This window comes from Rhinolophus sinicus, chromosome 6 (assembly GCF_057876585.1).
Source record: "Rhinolophus sinicus isolate RSI-liver-muscle chromosome 6, RSI-T2T, whole genome shotgun sequence".
Taxonomy (NCBI): domain Eukaryota; kingdom Metazoa; phylum Chordata; class Mammalia; order Chiroptera; family Rhinolophidae; genus Rhinolophus; species Rhinolophus sinicus.
In genome coordinates this window covers 48,507,057-48,527,654 of record NC_142506.1, presented here as the reverse complement: position 1 = coordinate 48,527,654, position 20,598 = coordinate 48,507,057, and the positions used below count along the sequence as shown (strand labels likewise).

General features: G+C 39.2%; 1 protein-coding gene across 9 annotated transcripts in view; it reads right to left on the bottom strand.

Moving 5' to 3' along the window:
- Positions 1 to 20,598, bottom strand: part of RYR2 (ryanodine receptor 2) — a 568,842-nt gene that overhangs the window by 232,199 nt on the left and 316,045 nt on the right. For all 9 annotated transcript variants that reach the window (XM_088799091.1, XM_074316770.2, XM_074316771.2 and 6 more), the window contains 7 exons: positions 20,031 to 20,126; positions 11,594 to 11,712; positions 11,105 to 11,238; positions 9,105 to 9,346; positions 4,578 to 4,770; positions 2,700 to 2,916; positions 830 to 934 (listed from right to left, as the gene is read on the bottom strand). In XM_088799091.1, coding sequence (XP_088655217.1) covers positions 830 to 934; positions 2,700 to 2,916; positions 4,578 to 4,770; positions 9,105 to 9,346; positions 11,105 to 11,238; positions 11,594 to 11,712; positions 20,031 to 20,126 — 1,106 coding nt within the window. The remainder of the gene's footprint in view (positions 1 to 829; positions 935 to 2,699; positions 2,917 to 4,577; positions 4,771 to 9,104; positions 9,347 to 11,104; positions 11,239 to 11,593; positions 11,713 to 20,030; positions 20,127 to 20,598) is intronic.

Below are 20,598 nucleotides of genomic sequence, written 5' to 3'. Positions count from 1 at the left end.
CACCTGTAAGTGCGAGTGTGTGAGGAAAGCGGAACTCTGAATACATACATAAACATTACTCAGTAGTTTGGGGTATCAGCCCATATTACCATTAACACTACAATAAATGTTCTTTATTCAACGCTTAGTGCGATCGACTATCACTGAGTGGATATACTCATTTATTTTTATATTCAATCAAATACAAGAGTGTTTCACCCTTCAGGACACTTAGACTAATGATATTACAAAAATGAAAGCACTGCCACGGTCCTGCATAAAACAGCTATACAATATCCTGAGATTACATAGGCAGTTATGTGGTTTTATTTCATCTATACTTTATTGATAAACAGTATGCTAAATTCTTTAAAAAGTAATCATTTGGAAACACAAGCCATCATTCTTTCACAGCTTGTCTCCCACTTGTGAAACCAACTGTGCCTTGGGACCCAGGACGTACAACCAGAATGAAGAGAAATGAATCATCAGAGGGGAAAGTAATTTGACATATTTCTTTCCATTTTCAGTTTTCACTTTCAACTTCAATGAGTTGTGTTTTGTTTTTTTCTAAATGACTGAGATATCAATGCCTCTTGTCTGTGTATGTTAACCTTGATTTAAAAATGTAACTGTCGGCCTAAAGACTGACAATTTTCAAAGGTCTAGGAAACTGAGTCATCCTTCAATGAGCACACCAATAAAAACTGCACAAAAACAGATGTGTAGGAAAAAAGAAAAAATCTATCTAATTCATTTATGTCACCCCACAGCAGGATGAGTAAGAAAAAGTTATATTTTCAAAAAAATGTATCACTGGAATCTGAAAATAAATTTCAAAACTATGTACCGGACCATACTGCCAGCCAAGTTCAATTTTATTCATAACCCAGAGCTCATGGATATTCTCTGCCAGTTTTTCTCGTATCCTCTCCAGGTGGGGTGGCAACACGATCTAAAATTTAGGAAGAGACAAAGAAAGCACACATCAGGAAAAAAAATACAATAAAACATAGTGCTAATTGTCCTCAGTGTGAATTGAACTAAATAAAACTGACTCATGTACAATTAAAATGTAATAATATAACTAGATTCTAAACCATCTATTATAACCTAGTTAAAAAAATATATAACTAGTTATCTAAACATTCTTTAGGCAAATTTTGGGACCTTTTTTTTTTTCAGGGGGTGGGGACGGACAGCTTAGGTTTCCAAGTGCATTTATGAATCAACCTTAGGAAGAAAGAAAACAGAGCATTGGTGAGGACAATCACTGCCAAGACAGACGCCTTCATGGATGGATGTGGGGTAACCACCAGAGCGTGCATTGTTTAAAAAGAGAATCACCCCAAAGTTCTTACCCCAACTTGGCCACCTCCACTGGCCAGAAGGAGGCAATTCAGTGCCCAGACCATGATCCATTGGCTCTTTGAGCCTATAAATATCTGATTGCAGTAATTTATGTTTTCTCTTCACTCTGTTATTTTTGATGGTTTCCAAATAGAGTCCTCCAGGGGGGAAACTGTTACATGTTCCCATTATAAAGAGAAACTTTAATGACCTCTCTATAAAGAACACAAAAGGTTTTCAAGGTGAGGGGTTGTGTGTCACCCACAACTAGCCCCTGAACAAACAGACCAGGCGACTGTCCACGACATCCACGGCTGAGGCGGTTTCCCCAGGGAGCAGGCTGTCACCGCCTCCTTTCCCCAAGACAATGGAGGTTACCCAGGTCTCAGGAAATCCACAGTGCGTTAGCACTGATAATCCCGTGGTCCACTCCAGCCCGGGTCTATCCTTGCAACAGCGTTTGCTAGGAAACTTCAGCAGCACAGCCCAGAACCCAGCCACCCTGCAGTGGCAGGCCCCACAATGGGAATCTCAGAGATGAACAAAGCCTGTGTGTTGTCTTACTACATAGTAGTAAAAGGCAGCATGGAGGGACAAAGCATAAAACTGTGATTCAAAGATCTTAACAAGTGATTCTAAAAAGCCAAGGCTTCTGAGGCCTGGTATGAATCAGACTTGAGAAGAATTGCCTTTCATCTTCAAACACTCATAAACTTTGAATACCTAACCAACCTTACTAAAGGTACTTCACCATCAAAATAAAGCAATATTTAATTCACTGTTAGTGTCAAGATTATTTTTACATCCACGCTACAGAAAAGCAAGAATAATGGCTAGCATCTCTTGGGTGCCTCTTTGCAAACCACTGTGCTAACACGTTACTTATTAACTACGACAAACTCTTAGCATCCCAACATCAGCAGAAAGAGTAACTTCCCCAAGGTCCCAGGGGAGGCTTCTGACCTCAGGCATTCTGACTCCATGAGCTCCATCTCTACCCAAGATAAAGGGCAGTTAAGTCGTTTGAAAATACTAGTAAGTGTACCCAGATGGGAGAAGAAATTAAAAACACCCTATCTACCTATGTAAAGAGTGCTCTCTAACACTAGTGTGTCACAGACTCATGACTGCATTATGAAATCAGTGGAGTGGCTTGGGACCACCCTTAAAAAAAATAAAATACAATAGGGTAGAATCCGGGTAAGTGGACATGATAAAGGTAAGCATTATTTTATGAAACTTGTTTCGGCCATACTTATAAATTGTATTACTGTAAAAATGCATTCCTGGGGGGTGCAGTCAAGAGTCTGACACCCACTGCACATCAGAATGACAACGCGCAGGTGCTGCCGTCACAGCTGATCGGGTACCTGGCTGGTGTCCACAGGGATCGGTGTGAAGGCGGCTTGTGTCAGGGATACTGTGGGGCCGAGCAGGTCCCGGGTGTATGTTCTTTCTTGCTTGTACTCTCGGCTGTGTTCCACTTTCAACTTTTCTTTGGGAAGAACAGCTTCATAACAAGGAGCATAACCAGGTGGTGGAAGGAATTTAAATTCTCCATGGCGCCCCCCAAGCAGAAAGCGAACCCTAAAAAAGGACGTATGTCAGGGTCAGTTGTATCTCTGGAGTACACAAAAGATTCCTGATCAACAAAACGCAAGGAAGAAGTTATTAGTACAAAATTAACTTTAGCAGAGCCACATTTTCCCTAAGGACCATCATAATGTTGGCGTCTTAGAATCTAAGAACCTCTAATTATAAAAAGTAGACTTGATCCAAAGAGAAAACAACCTGATGGAATTATGTTAACGGATCAGCAAAAACCTATCTCTCATTGGGGAAATAACAAAAGCACAGGCATCATATTCCCAGCTGAATGCAATACCTGTCCACAGTAACTGGTCACTTAATGTCTCGAGGTGACCAAAGAGTCAACAGCAAAAGAGCAGATATGATATAAATATCTATTCACTTCAAATCATAGGGCTGGACAAGGTCACTTTCCAGTGTCCCATTTCCCAGGGAAATTCATTAAGGGCACTCAAATGATACTTCAATTTGCTGAACAAAGTAGGTAACCTTATGTCTTATTCTTATTCAACAACGACAATGAAAACTTACTAAAGTCTTTCATCTTTCCTCCTCAATTAAAATAATTTAGTATGAGTTCCACTGAACAACCCTTTCTGAAACATAGCTAAATGATACAGATTTCTTGGGCTCTCAAAATTTAGCTTACAAAAATAAATTCAAATTTTCATCTTCTTTGTAATTCTTTTTCTACTTCGTGTATCAGTTCCAGGCTAAAAACATAAATAAATAAAATAAAAAGCAAAAAAACAAAAATGAGGAAAAGCAATAACTTTAAAACAATCCAGAAGCTTACAGAAAGAAAAATAATTTGTATAAACACGTGAGAAAAGGTCATTGGTACATGTATAGCTGATATTTCATGATTGTTCTGTCCCTTCTTCAACATGATGCTTTTGTAACTATGAATTATTCCTGTGAGTAGAATTGTAACAAAAAGAATAACCAGAATAAACGAATGGTCACTTGAAATAAGTGAGCCACACTCAAAGTAGATACAGACATGTATTAATAGATGACAGACGGGGCACTTATCACAACAGACCATTGCTTATTAAAGTTCTCTTTGTAAAACTCCAAGGAATCATCATTTTAATTTCTCTTTCCATCTGGCAGTAGCAAAAAAAGCAAAAGGCTAGAGGAAACCGTCTTGACCCAGTGGATTTTAGGCAGATAATTTTCAGGTGTAATAGGCAGAGGTCAACACAGACAGGAGTTGTCTTGATCAAAAACAAAACAAAACAAAATTTAGTTTCTGTAGAAATTAGGGGCTTTGGAGTAGAGTGTGGAAATATGATGAAAAGATAAAGAAAATTAATGAAAATAAATGTAAGAAAATAAGTAGTATTTTGTATATAATGTTATTCATTTCCCCTTATTAAATAAGAAAGTGAACTTAAATGGATTTGAAATATTTCAGGACACTGATTTCAAGGAGAGTTAGTGGACTGCCCACATCTAAATGCTTGGATATGTAGACAAACCATTCACCCCTCTGGGGTGAATCTTACCTCTTTCTTTAAAAACAGGCAGCAGGCCCTGTGCACAGATGCCCAGGAATGAGAGAGAAAGTTAGGGAAGCAGGAGTGGTGGCAGTGCAATCTTCTGTGAAAGTGTAAGTGAGAAGGGATACAGACCAAAAACACAGAAATACTAACTTTATTCCTGCAGAGAAACTAACAACTGGAAAGAAGAGGCCATCGATGTTGAAATTCTCAAACATTCCTTGAACAGGTTGTCCATTAATTCGGAATGAGATGCTCGGGGCACTTAGATCTAAACAGCAACTGATAACGTCATCAGTTCTCAACAAATGTTGGTTTGGTGAGCTTACAGTCCTAGCGATACAACCTAGAGAGGAAAAACACGAAGGAAGGATATGTGTGTTTATCTCAGAGAATCATCTTCAGAGCTCGAGACAGAGTTCTGAATGGCTAGGGACAAATCAATGCACAATACTATAATACAATAAATGCTGAATGCAAATAATGTTCTACATCAAGTCCATTGTCAAAAAAAAAAGTTGCTTTTTTTTTTCAGGAGGCATTCTGCTATCTTTGTTATAAAATGGACCTTCTGATAGGCAGAAACTTCTGCATGTAGGGTGGCATTTTCATCTTAGAGATGATAACATAATGATGTCAGAGGAAAAATGTCTAGGAAAAGATCTGAGTTGAAACAGTGCTTATATAACCATCAGCAAATGACTTAACCTCTCTAAAGCTTGATTTCTTATAAATCAAATGTCATCACCTTGTAGAATTGTTGTGGTGATTAAATTAATGACTTATAAGAACTTGGAGTCTGAGATACAGCAGGTATTTCATGTCAGTTCCTTTTTAAACTATCAGGTTTCCTTTGTTTTATAAAATAAAAATACACAAGGATTATGAAGCAGAAAATACGATCGTTTACTAGAGACAAATATGTAGCAATCAGTTTGTTGTTTTACAATTTAATTCACATAAGACCTTGGTTGGCTTCTTAAATACAGCAGCCTCCAATGTGAGGCATGAAAATGACATTTGATAAATGCCATGTTTTGCCGTGGCCAACCTATGTGTGGCCTAGGCCCATTCTCACTATGTCGGAACTCCTTTGGCAGTTTGTCCCGTGGGTACACTGAGCGACAAGAAGTCCCAAACTCAAACACATAAGGTGTCTCAATTTAAGCAAAGACAAAAATAGATTTCATGATACAAACTTTGTGATCTTAAATAACACCTTTTCAAAAATTTCTAGCATGCCAAGGTTTTACCAACAGCTTATGTCAAATGCCAGTAATAGAGCAGATCTACTTTTTTAAAATGTGGACATCTTTATTTTACCAATATTCAAATCTGCAAGCAATAAATTCACTATCAAGTGGATTTTTCTAGAATTGCCCGGATATAATATAGACAACTTTTCAAAACACCATGTAAAAGCAATGCAGCTCTCAGAAAAAGGTTTTTACCCTTTCTTGTGTCAAGATCTGTGGCTGATGAAAATACTACTACACAGTTAGTTTCTATAATCGAAATATGGTGCTTAGTCTGAGGGATATTACTGTGCTAATGATAACAACTATCTAAAAGTCACCACGATACATGGTGTGGCAGTGCCTGAAACAAATGAGTAAGACAGACGAGATCACAAGCCAACAGCCTGAGGTCTACAGTTCCAGGGACACTCACGCTGCTAAATCCGCTTAGAATCATCTTCGGGTTGTATTTCTATGAACGCACAGCAATCCCTAAAACTGCATCCTATTCTCTGCTTGAGCCGGAAAGGAAGACAGCGGGTGTAATTTATCAGTCCTGGATTGCAAGTCTGTGCCCATCTTTCCTATTTACAGTCTCCAAAAGCACCTAGATTTTTCACACTCTGGTCTCACAAATGCCTGGGACTTGGACACCCAAGATCCACTTCTGCGAGGGGGGATGTGGCAACACTGTACAAAGTTTAAGTTGAAAGAATAAAGAAAAACACAGTTCACAACTGGCTGAGGAGCCAAGTTCAGGTTCCATCTTCACTCTCCAATTGAAAGTCAAGTGGCAAAGAATGTGCCCAGAAATCACAGATATTTGATACTTTCAATTCTATTTCAACTATTAAAAATAAAGAAATAGGACAGTGGCCTCGAGAAGATTATTTGAATTACTATGAGGTTGACCTTGGTGTGTCAGTCAGAAGCCAATTTATTTAGATTTGTCTTTTTGACCAGGAATCTAAAACAAAAGAGAGAGGGGTTGGGGGGAGGTGAGAAGGGGGGAGGGGTCAAGATGTGCAAATTGCCAGTTATAAAAACAGTCACGGGGATGTAAAGTACAGCATAGGGAATATAGTCAGTAATATTATAATAACTATGTATAGTGCCAGATGGGTACTAGACTAGTCAGGGGGGTCACTTCCTAAATTATATAACTGTCTAAACACTATGTTGTACACCTGAAACTAATATAACATTGTATGTCAACTATAACTGAAAAATAAAAAAATATTTTTAAAATCAGCATTTAAAAATCCCAGTGCTTGAGAGAAGCACCTATTAACTGTAGGCATGATATGGTGCACATTTCCTTGTCATTAAAAAAAACAAAAATTTTCTCGACATAAAATTTCACGGTGATTTTCTCCTTAAGTTCCACAACCTAATGTTCTTTCTGTGATAGTTTCTCAGATTCACTGAATTTGTTGTTCTGAGTGTTCTATTTTTAACAGATACTTTGCAGTGAAAGGCATAGCACATATAGTTCGATTTCCATAAGCACTTTCTATGTGTTGGAAGAAAAAGCTTCAAACTAAATGTGAAAATAAAAATGGTGAAGTGGTGTCATGTGGAATAATTAGAAACAATTTAGTATTGTCTTATTAGTGTAACTTCCCCCACTCATCTCTGCGTAACAGGAGAACAAGTTGACACGTTCCTTTCACTCTCCTGAGTATACCCATTTTGTGGGGAGCGATACTAGGAGGTAAAGAGAGAGGGCCAGAGTTAAAGAGTATTATAAAATAGACATTGACTCAATTTGGTATTTGTTAGGTCTCCTCAAGTTGCTGTTCTTTGCCTTCATTTGGTTGGTAAGAAAATGTTGTGATGGGAACAAGCATTGTGACTATATAGTCTGACCAGAACACACATATAAGACAGGCCCAGTAATATGATGAAATATGCAAAATCCAGCTCCCTCTCTTCCAGACCACTTGAGCTACTGACACTTAATAAGGGAAAAATTCAGTAAGCTCTACTGTTAGATAAGATTACGTGGAATGCTTTTTTCATAAACTCATCACCATAAACTCTTAGGTTTAATTCAATTCAATTATTAAATGCCTTTTCCTAAGCTATTAGACCTATACAGCTCTAATAAATGACTATCACTTGTACCCCATAAGAGACAAAGTTCAACTTTTTATACTGTAAGGTAGCTTTCTGTATTTTCTATCTGCTCAATTTGTTACCAAATAATTTAAGAACTATCCTCTAAATGCGGCTTTATGAACACAAGCCCGTGTCTGCAGAATGCAGGTAAATTCCAATGTCTAAGAAACATCCACATAATCAAGAGCTAAATGGAGCCACCCATTTAAATACAACTTTTTATAAATCAGAGAAAAGAGTATTATTTTTAATGTATGTCACTCGTTTTTCATATACATTCAACCATCAACGCTGAGAGTTGGTAGCTGGTGAAATAAACTACACATTTATGTTTAAAGTTCCACATTCTAAACCTGTCATGTGAATAAGAACTGACTCCTCATAATACGTGTTATGAATTACTGAATCCTGACATTACATTATCTATAAGTGGAACATAGCCTATATCTTCTAATTATTTTCCAGGGATTGTGTTTTGTTGTTGTTGTTGTTGTTGTTTTGTTTTTTAATATGGGAAGCTAAAGCTTTGCACATACCAATCAAAGTGAGTAGGAAGCAAACAAGGTTTTTGCGGTTGATTCATGAATTGAAATGTCACTTTTTAAATACAGAAGGCCCCCTTATCTCGTTTCACTTTCCATGGTTTCAGTTACCCACAGTCAACTGTGGACAGAAAATATTAAGTGGAAAATTCTAGGGAAAAAAATTCATGTTTTAAATTGCATGTTGCTTTGAGTACCATGATAAAATCTCCTGCAATCCTGCTGTGTCCCGCCCAGGATGTGAACCACCCATGTCCAGCGTCGCTATGCTCCCGCCCATTAGTCACCGAGTAGCGTCTTGGTGATCAGACAGACTGTCATGCTTGTGTCCAACTCACCCTTATTTTAGGTAATCATGGCTCCTAGCTTAAGAGTAGTGATGCTGGCAATTCAGATATGCCACACAGAAGCCAGAAGTGCTTTCTTTAAGTGAAAAAGTGCATATGTACAGGAAAAAACATAGATATATATGATTCTGTACTATCTGTGGTTTCAAGCATCCACTGGGAGTCTTGGAATGTATCCCTTGCAGATAAGGGGGGACTACTATATATTGTTCATAAACAATATAGTCCACTGAAAATGTACTATAATCATAAGTTTTCTTTTTCCCCAAAGTGAAATTTTGCTTTTTACTTAATATTCTCATTCATCATTTCAACATTAAATTTGTGAATAATAAATGTATCCAGTATAAACCACATCAATAGTTTTCAGAAATGTACAGCAAGGGTAAGACTTCTTACAAAACACTGTGAAGGAGAATAGACATTACTTACCTGCCCAGAGATGCAGGCCATCAAATCCATAGGAAAAGAGGTCGTCTCCAACGCCATTCCCGCCCCACTCCTCACCCCCACCGGGGTAGGGGGAGTACCCTTCCGTGGACGCCCAGCCCACACGCAGGTGGGTTGCTTCAGCTGTCACAAATGGCTCTGTGTGGTCCACCATCAGCTCATAGTACCATTTCTTATACTGAGCAGACCCTTCACTGACGCCCAGAAAAATATTGGGCCTCATGCTTTAAAGAGATAGAAATGCACATGAGCAAACCCGAACAAACTTTTCAGTTTTAATTTAAATCTCACAGTCTTGAACATTAGTCCTGCTCTTCTAAGATGCACCATATTAAATACCTGTTTCCTGAAGTACTAAAAAATGACTAGGACAACCACGGAGGTAGTACGCAGCGAGAGCCAGCTAACCCTCAGAGAATGGCATTTGCTTTCTGGGTTACCTGCAATGTCACTCGAGGGGCCATGATTTTTTTTTTTTATTGCTCTTTGGCATATTTTATTTCATTAACCATGTTTCAGGAGAGACACTCAGTAGAGACGGCCCTGAGAATTAATGGAGTTGTTATTAGTCCAAGACATGTAGACATCTTCCTAAGCTATGCTTATGTCACATGGGGTGTGAAGCTGAAGCGTGTCATGTTGTTAGTGAAGGAATGAGGTGACTAATCATCCTTGTTCTCTGTGCCTCACTGTGAACAGAAGAGTTTCTAGCTAGTTGTATGTAATTGCATTTCATAAGGGACTTGTACCCTATGTTAACACTAGGGGCAAGAGAAGGTCTTGGGAAAGACCACTCAGTAACGGCAGGTCTATTCTATAGAGAACAATGAAGGAAGTCTTAAATTAATCCTATTTTTAAAACACAATATAGAAATAAACACCAAGCCTGACATTTACGTTTAAAACAGTGAAGTATTAGTTTGGTGCAAAACTAATTGCGGTTTAAAAGGTTAAAAATAATTGCACAAACTGCGATTACTTTTACACCAACCTAAAGAGCTGTTAGATACAGTATATCAGTTGTTACTACCACACATATTTTCTTAACTATAATCTGCATCTTTACTACTATGATTATTACTACGACTACTACTTTTTTGTATAAGGAAGGCACTGTGACATGAGTTCAGTCTCCAGCATAGACCTGAGCTCCGTTTCCAGTTCCCATATTTCAATCTGTAACATGTGATAACAGTACCCGGTACAAACAGAGAGTACAGAGTACACATAAAGCACCGGCCTGTTGCCTGGACCCCAGTCCTCAATAGATATTTCATACTTTGGAAGGTAGATCTGCCTGAAAATGTAGTTTTATTGGTCAGTCATGGAATTTATATCTTGGACATCCTAATTCAATTTTTTTTATTATAAATAGTGGGAAATTCAACATTGGTACTGAAAGGTAGCGTTTTCAGTAATACAGAGGGTGAAATATATATATATATATATACACACACACACTTTAAGAAAGAAAAAACTATAAAAATTGTAATAATATATATCGATAACAAAAGATAAATACAAGTCACGTTTGACTTCTGCAATTACAAGAGGTGCTCAAAGTGGTTACCATCAGCGTCCAGACACTTCTGATTACGGCGAACTACTGCTTGAGCAACGTTGACTAAAGTGTCCACTTGTACATATTTTTTGGCACCCCTGGTATTTTAAGGTGTAACACATAATTATATTCCACTGTATCCTGTATCGCTGTCAGCCTGCTCCTGAAAGTCTGATAATCCAGCTACGTAAGAATGTGAAACAAAAGCCGTTATGCCTTTGTCTGTGATCAGTGTGTATATTTCATTTGGTTCATCTATTCTTATTATCTCATCTGAGTGGTAGGAAGAAATTCTTATACCATTAACTGGAGAAACACCCTAATAACATAAACAGACCATCTGACGTCTTTGCTACAGAGCGAGCCCACGGATTCCTTTGTTAGGGCTACCAATCTGGTGACGCTGTGTATGTGAACCGACCTGCTGACGTGGTTCACGAGGCGTGTCTGCAGTAACAGATCCCTTCCCGGCAGCAGATTGTCACAGATGAGATGCTGGTTGGAACGGACTGCTACTCCATGGCAAACGCAGAGAGAGCATAAGACGTCCAGAACCTGGGAACAGAAACCACTGTCGGCTGACTCTAATTCCCGTCCACATTCAGGTATGGGCAGCGCTTGTCACACATGCAGACACCTCTGATTTAGTTTCCTCCGGTCACCTCTGGTTTAGTCATTTAAACAGGACAGTGATATGTCCATTTACTTCACAACTGTCCTCCATACACTTATTGAGACTTGCTCATTCTCCCACTGACGCTGCAAATAAACTCTGCATGATATTACCAGATTATACTCAATAGATGAAAAACTCCCGTGAAAATTTTCATCTTTTAAAGTTATTTTATTTTAAAAAAAATAGTTTAAATTATTGCAGAATTTGTTCGTGGCCATAAAATGGCTCACTTACCTTGTGATTTCTTCCATGCTTGTCTAAAAGTGAAATAATGGATTTAATATGGCCTTCTTTAATAATATTTAGAGCTTCTGGACTTTCTACTAACACACAGTGCAAAACTTCAAGAATACCTGAAGACAAAAAAAGAAAGGGAAAATAGGATTAACCAGTCTACAACGATCAGCGTCTTCCCTTTTCGCTCTGTGTTCATTCAGTTGAGCATATAATTGTCATGTGTTCAATGCATTTGTCACAGGGCACTGTAATAGGGGGCAGGTCGTGTTTGGGAGAGGGCGACTGATAACCAAAGATGGTGAATCACAGTCTAGTGAGGAAAAGGCAGAGGTACAGTGTTCAGCCCCGGGAGAGGCATGGAAAAAAAAGCAACATTCCGGTGGGGCCGTGGAGAACACACCCATGACCATTTCCAGACAGCAAAAGAAGGGCAGGACAGGGCCGAGTGAAGTCTTGCGTGAGGGCATACCTGATGTTCTCTGTACGTATGAGTTGGGATTTTTTTGGTTTTTGGCTATGTTTTTAGATTTCATACCTAAGTGAGATCATACAGTATTTGTCTTTCTCTGGGGATACAACGGACAGCATGGTGAATACACTTAATAATACTCTACTGTATTATATATTTGAAAGTGGCTAAGAGAGTAGACCTTAAAAGTTCTCATCAAAAGGAAAATAATGGGTAGATTATGCGTAGTGACGAATGTTAACCAGAGTTATTGCGATCATTTCACAATATATACAAATATCAAATCATTATGTTGTACATTGGATACTAATGTAATGTTATACATCAATTCTATCTCAATTTTAAAAAGGAAATGAGAATGGGAACATAAAGATAGAAAGGAAATTCAAATAATTAAAAGATTGTTTTGCTTCAATCTGTGTAAATTTTTTAAACCTGAAAAAAAGGAAACATTTTCAGAAAGAACCGTAACACAATAGGACGCGTCTATTTCCATTTTATTCTGCATTAAATTTCAATACTTAATCAATGCATCTAGTCTCATCAATCCTCAGTATTCCTGACAGCAAATGAGCAGTAACATTCTCTGCCTTTTCTCTATACAGTGTACAATTAACTTTTAATATATGGGCAATCCTATATAAGCCTTATCCTATATCTTAAACTTCACCTGTGACATGAACTAACAAAAGCTGCCCCTCCCACTCATAGAGCACACATTACAGTCCTGAGGGATGATGTCAGGGCTAGTAAGACACAGCAGTAAACCAGATGCGACCATTCAGTATAGATGCTGTGCCGTAGTGAGGAGGAGTAACCGGAACGCAGGTAGACGAGTCCAGGTGGGTTTTAAATACCACGACCTAACTGTCTTTTGGGCATTCTAGACTGCTGCCACGTGCCTCCGAGACAACTTTGCCAAAACTGAACGTATTACCTTTTTTTGTACATACACATGTCAAGCTGCTTCTCTGGTCCATCTACATCCTCACACTGAAAGATTCAGGTTATTTTTTTGAATCCTCTTCCACTTTCTCATTTTCCCAAATCTAGTCTTTAAACTTCATTAATTCTGGGTCCTAATTTGTCTGCTAAATGCATCCTTTGCTTTCACTGACAGGCCTCCTGTGACCTCCCTGCTTCTCATCTATCCTCCTTCTCTAATCCATCCTCTAGACTATGGGCAGTTATTATCCTAAAACACACATTTTATCGTTGTCAGCTCCCTGTGTACAATCTCCAGTGGCTCTGCAGACCTTCCAAAGTGAGTGTGCACTCCCTGTGGCATGTCAGTCCCTCCCCAAATGGTTCAATCAGCCTTTACAGCCTCAGTCACTATCACCTCCTCCTACAAAGCAAGATTATACATATGCTTTTATTAACTATGAATCATACATATTCACTAAGCACCTACCATGCATGTACTGTTTGGGGCACTGGGGATCAGCAGTAGAGAAAGCCTGCAGCGCCCTGTCGGAGCTTGTGGCATTTTTCTCACCTTCAGTACTTTGCGTCTATTATTCTCAGACTTAAATACACTCCGTCTTCTGAGACTGCAAAATTTGAATCATCTTGCAACATAAAAGGTGGCAGAAAGTCACCCATCTGGTGAGTCTTGCCCAATTTCCTGGGGTGAATTATTCCTTCTTGCAGCACTGATCACATTTTATTGAAATTATTTCCTTTCACTTCAGTCTCCCATTAGACAATAGGCCCTTGAAAGCAGGGACTTGTTCAGCTTTGCCTCACGCAAAATGGAGGATGCAAGCATTCTATGTATAATGCATGCAATATTCAGCTATTTGCCTTAAAACTGTTATGGCTGTAACTCTCTGAATTATTTAAATTCTCAGGATAAAGAAAAATTTCTAAAGATGTGGCAAAATGTCTGGAGAAAAACGTAATGGTACTTGGAGCATCCAGGGCTGTGATGGTAGACACTCCTCACTGTGATTTCTGTAATCAAGGACAGTGGCCCAGTTTGCTTCGTATTAATTGACTTACACGTGTATTACTTGGCCTCTAAAATTGTGGGATCTTCCTCTGCGATCAAAGGTGACTGTGCCCCAAGTTGGACAAAATTTGTTGAGGGTCTACATGGAAAAACTGGAAACAAGCCACAGAGCAGACGTGCAATATTTGGTCTGATTTTGCCTCCCAGGAAGATTCGAGCCTGGGGATTTCACCCCATACCAAGCAGGCACAAGTTTACTGGTAGATCCTGCACACACGAGAGAAGGAATGAACAGAAGCAGACTGGTAGCTACTCAGGCACAGGAGGCCAATGTGGGGACAGTGAGACTCGTGCTCCTATGATCATCACAGGAAAAGAAGGAAACCTGCTGACTTAGAAAGCTCAAGGCCAACCTCCAGGGTATTGTTCTCTCACCTATCATTACAACTGTTTAGCAAAAATAAAACAAAATTAAAATAATCGCAGATCACTGAGGGGTTTTGTGGGTTTCGATGAAGCCTAGTTCTCAGTGCATGAGGGGTAGATACGAGGGATTCAATTTTGAGAGAAGAGAAGGCTCTCTCCTGTCTCTACCAGGAGTGGGAGTAAGGGTCCTGAACAACTCCAGAAGGAGGACGTGGCCTTCGCTGACAGTTTCAACATGGAAACCTCAGTCTAAGGGAGAGGTGAGCAAACAGGAAGGCATCCACCCAGTGGTAATTGGTGTGACTCACACTGCCCCCTAGTGAAGGAAACACATAACTGCGGTGTCCCCTGCAGGATCAGTGACCAAGTAGAGAAACTGGGATTTCCAAATTATTCAAAACACAGGTTGTTTTTATTTCCCCCACTACTGGGAGTTAAAATTCACATAACTTTTTGGTCGGACTTTATTATTAATATCCCCATGTCTCACTGAAGGCAAATGGAAAAAGGGAAATTTGTATTTTCGCCCTGGGTAACTGAAACACAAAGTGACAAATGAGTATTAAACACACACACACACACACACACACACAATATGAAACAAGCAGGCAGGTCAAAGCTTCTACAGCTGTTACTAGACTGTTCCTGGATGCAGTAACGTGTATGTGATGGACTGTCATCCTTTCAAAAGAGGGACTGGTACACTTGATATTTACAAGGCTTAATGAAGGAATAAAGTAACAAGCGGTGTTGTTATTATTCTGTTGTGTTATCAGTAGTTACAAACACGGACTCAAACTCATGTGGCTGGATTTAAGTCCAGGCAGATTTTAGGCAAGTTACTTAACCTCTCTGGGCTCCAGTGTTCTGATTTCTAAAATGGAAATAATCATAGTACCGACCCTGGGAATGTCGAGAGAAGTAATATACGAAAAGCATTTAGAACAGGGCCTACATCCAAGCGGAGCTCCATAGCTATTATTTTACAGTTGTGACAAAATTAATACAAAAGAGAAACAAAATAAAAAGGATCAACACGGATACAGTACAAATATGCTTCTTTTTAAACAGAGGTTTAAAATGAAGAAAATGTAGGGAAACGCTGAGAGAACAACACTGATCAGATGAAAAATTCAGGAAAAATACGGATTCATCAGCATGAAGAAGTGAAATCTATGTTAGTCATTAAAATAAGGTAAGTTGGTAAGTTAAGTTGCAGGAGAAATCAAACTGTTCTGTTAGGATTTGAGCTAGAAATGAGTGATGTGGTAAAAAGAGTAACTATGGAAAACGATGATAAAATCAATCAACTGTACATCACAAACCACTAGATGTTTTGTTTTGTTTTTTCTCAAATAAGAGATCATTGATTTTTTTTTTTCATTTCAAGAACCATTTTCTAGAAATGAAATTTGCCATCAATCCCACACACAGGCTTTCAGAAAAGTATTCTGAAAAGGATGAAGATTTCAGATAACCCAGAAAGTCTGACCACTTCTTCATTCAGGATGGAAAGTTCTGTTTCTTTGGGCTTCACTTTCGGGGACTTCTTTTCCCACTTTTCACATTGCTGGTAAAATATATCAAAATACAGGCAGTCCTCCAACTTCAGATCCACTACTCTCTGTTCTCTTTTTCTTCCTGGCTACAGCTTAATGCTTTGCTGAGACGAGAAGGAGGAGTACGGCGGCATGCTGACCTTCCAGCATCATTCAAAAATGAGTAATTTTTGATGAGGGCCTTAACTATCTATTAAATCAGTAACCTTTTGCTACTAATACATTATTCCAAACATTTAGAGTGAATATCTTTAAAAAATGTATTCTCTCTTTCCTTATCAATTCTTAATTAACCCATCAGCATTAAACATAATTTATGTATCTTGAAGACCCAGGATCATTGTTAAAAACACCAATCACTATAATGTGCTATGGATACAGATGGGTGACGATGGTGAGCGGAAATCGGGTCAAAGAGGTACTGACCCCAACAGCTTTCATAAAAGAGTGTCTATAGAGTCTCCCGTGCCATCATGATTCTGACTCACTGTTTCTCCTAAGGCTCAATCTCATGGGTATACCATAGCTGACTTTCTGCAAAACCAAAAGCTTTGAATCAATGGCTACATTGCTTTTTCCAAAGGCATCTCCTGGAAAACTGTCTCCTCTGTTATCACTAGCATTGCGTGAATTGTTAGGGTCACTCAGAGACGTTAGCTGTGACTGCTGCCTCACGAACAGGGGATCCCATACAATGCCCCATGAGCCCATACTCTTTCTAACTCCACCTGACTAGATACGAAGGAGGAAGACCTTCCCGCACACGTTTCTGGGGCACCTTGCTCCTAAAGCTACAGGTTCTTTCCTTCGAAAACTCAGGAGCTTATGCTCTGCCAGAAATGGTGGTTACGTCTTTGGAAGCATGAAACAATCATATTTCCAGGTACTAGAAGTTGCATTGTAGGTGAGTGCAAAGCTTTGGCAATTCAAGACCTCTGGAAGACTCCTTATTCTGCTTATAGCCAGAGGGGCCTTCATTCATGGCACTTACTAAGATTGAGAGGAACTGGCGGGCATCCCGTCGGTCACTTTCAGAACTCTGGGGGATAAACTACGCAAAAAATAAGACTCAGAAAACGTATGCAGCCTCTCAGCCTGTTGTTAGTCAGCTACCTCTTGAAATGCTTTGTGGGCACATCCCAGAAAAACCCAGCCTTCAGCAATCTACCAACTGCACTGGCTCACACAAGCTTTCTGTCTCTTCTGTTCAATTCATGTGAAATAGTCACACATGAAGCCTGGGACAATGTCTAGCTTATCTTTTCTCCCCAAAGAAATTCATAGCGGTTATTCTTATAAACTGATCAGATACTCTCCTGAAGCTTTATGTACTAGGAATACTGGTCAACTTCACATCATGCAGACTGTGTAAAAACATCTGTCCCGTGGCCCTTTCCAAGGCTCTCCATCACATAAATAGTTAGCTGAGTAGCAGACACTGCAGGGCCCAGCTCACACTCACACCCTCTCCGCTCAGGAAACACTGCCTGACCTCTGACCGCCAGCTCCTGCTTTGGTAGCATTTGCTCTGCCCACTGTGGCCGCTGGAGGAGCCCCTGGGAGCAGCATCAACAATGACAGAGAGAACCTGGTTATAAACATCCCAACCCCTATGTTCTATGGTTTCCCAGAATTTCCCAAGGAAAACACTCCGGTTACCTAAAGCAGGACCGTGCTTTTCAACACACCCTTGCTTGCCTCTTCTCTACCTGTCGCATGTCCACTCACTTCCCAAACAAACTTGCCCTTCCATCCTTTTCTCAAGGTCTACTTCAGGGGGAACTCAAACTAAGGTAAGCGGTTTCATTAACGCATCCTTTTGCTTTTTTCAAGCCTTCATCTGACTTCTATGTAAGTTCGCACAAATTTATTTTGATTTTTGCCCACTGACCTTTTCTGACGGAAATTTAGAGTTCACAGAGCCTCGTGGCTTTGCTCTGCTGCTCATATACAGACACATAGAGACCAGCAGTGCAGGTGGGAGAGTGACACGCTGAGCAGAGAGTGTGGTCAGCAATCTCAGATGGGGAGAAAAATAAGATGACGCACTCGCTAAATAATAGTGCGTGATTGAAATAAAGGTATATATTTATTTATATAATATACAAATACTATATGAACATATAGTATTTATAAATTAATTTATATATAAATGTATGTATGCATAGTATTGTTACTGTCTCTATAAAATAAGCAACATTCCATTTCCTCTAGGAGTATGTTCATTAAAAGCAAAAATGTAACTACAGTAGAGAAGTGTTCAGCGCAAAAGATTTTAGATCCTTAAGAACTAGAAGGCTGCAAGGTATAGTGAAAACTGTTCAAGACTGACACAAGGGAGCTGGGTTTTCATCTTGGCTACAACAATTAATTCTAGCATCTCAAATCAGTCATTTAAATGTTCTGTGCCTCAGTTTCCTTTCCTCGAAAGTGAGAATGTTAGATTCAGCATTGTCTAACGGTCCTTCCCACCCCGGACTTTCACTAGGTTTTTTGAGTGAGCACAGGGCTACTTCTGTCATAAGTAGAAGCGCCTGGGACCAATGGCTGGATTGAGAAAAGATAACAGCAAATAGTGATAGGATACAGTGGCATTGTGCCTGTAACTGACGGAACCCAGACCATAAACACCAGGACTCCTTGCTGAGCGTAAAGGATGCTCTGCTCTGCTCTGCTCTTTCTCTCTCTCGTCTTCTCCTCTGAGAATTGAAGTGACTGTTAGACCAGCATTAGCACTCTGACCTCAAGCTCATCGTGCTCCTTTCCAGATACCCTCGGGACAGGCGTGCTCTTTTGTATCTACTGGAGCTTGCCACCATTCTGAACACTTTGACCCAAGAAGGTATACCATTTTTGCAATCACGGCCATCACCTTGTTACCAGTAATTTGGTCACTTCCCACCAGGAGTTATTCAGTTTTTTCCTTCATTCAATGTGGTGTGTCATCTAGTTCACGTTGTGATAGCCTGGAAACCCTCATCTTATAAATCTTGTACCTTTTATTTCAACAATATCCTTCTCTAATCTGTTTCTGCCACCCAACATTCCAGCAATGTCTTAGCACTCATTGTGACTCCAATTTCTCTTCCTTCTACATCGGAAAACTCTGAAATTTTCCTCTGTGACTTAAAACAACACTCCTTGACCACAGCCACCTGTTCTTCTGTCTCTCTATCCATTCAACTCCAATGAAACTGTCCCCAAATGGGTCTTTATCATGCAAAAGTCATGGAATTATTTCTGTATTGACAGGCACTGTCTTAAGAGAGTTCAAACATCCATCGATTCATTCATTCAACAAATACTATTAAGCACCTATGAGGCACCAGAAGTACTTGTATGAGAGACACAGAGAAGACAAAGAAGAATGGAATCATGCCCCTCCCTTCAAGTTCATATTAGTGTAGAAGATGGAGAGAAAAAGAAAATAACATAAAGAGTATTAGTGCTACAGAAGGGCAACTAATGAAATACTGCGCCAATGGGCGAAGGGGCAGACAGGTTCAGTGAGGGGTGTTGCTGAGGCCATCAATAGCACCAGGGAGCTCACATGACCTGAGACTCACCTGAAAGTCTCCACAACACCAAATGTAAGTAAGATAGACGTTAGAGACAGACGTACCAAGTTTACTACCTACGACTATTTTACTATAACAGAGTGTTGATTAGTATTTACTAAATCCCTGTAAAATAAAATACTGCACTATGTTATTTGGGAAACCATCCCTTTTGTTTATACAGTACATTAGAAGTAATTGATTTGGGAAAGACGGGAACCCTGACTCTGTAGTTGCTGACCGGACTTCACTCTTTTTAAAATGTAAATGAACAAGATACTGTTAGACTGCTTTACAGAAGTAACTAATAAAAATACTATAATATTATCATTAAATAAAATGTCTAACATATTAAAAGAAAAATACTACATCACACTGAAGCTCATAGTTTCTTTTTATGTCTTAAAACACATAAAACAGAAGCAAATAGGAATAATATATCACACAAGGAGATAACTGGAAAACATACCAGAAGAAGCTTCCAGTCTTTCCAATCGGCTTATCAACCAGTCGAGGGAGCCAGAAAATTGAGCACAATTTTTCCGATTTCCTCTAATCAGAGCCGCTGCAAAAGAAAAAGCAGATTTCACACTTATGTGATTTTCTAGTTCAAAACGCAAGGTAAACTAATACTAGATCTAAAATGTTAGATCAGGAACAAAATATCTTTACTTTATATCTAAAACATATACAAATACACACACATACACAAACAAAATTGAGACATTAAAAAAAGAACTGATGAACTAACGAGGACTGAAAACACTGGTCATTAGAAGGGATGTATTCTGAGAAGGTAACAGTTCATATAGGGAGGTAATAATGAAAGATAATGGAGAAACCAGTGTCCTGGGAGTTCCTTCATTAGGGATCTAATACCCACTGCTTTTCATTAGCTGTGAGACTAAATTATTTAATTTCCCTAGAGTTTAATTTTCTCACCTATATAATGAAGTTAAGAGCACATCAGTTTTCCTAAAAATGTAACACAAAATACTGGGAGACACAACTACTAACTATAACAGGCATACAGATAG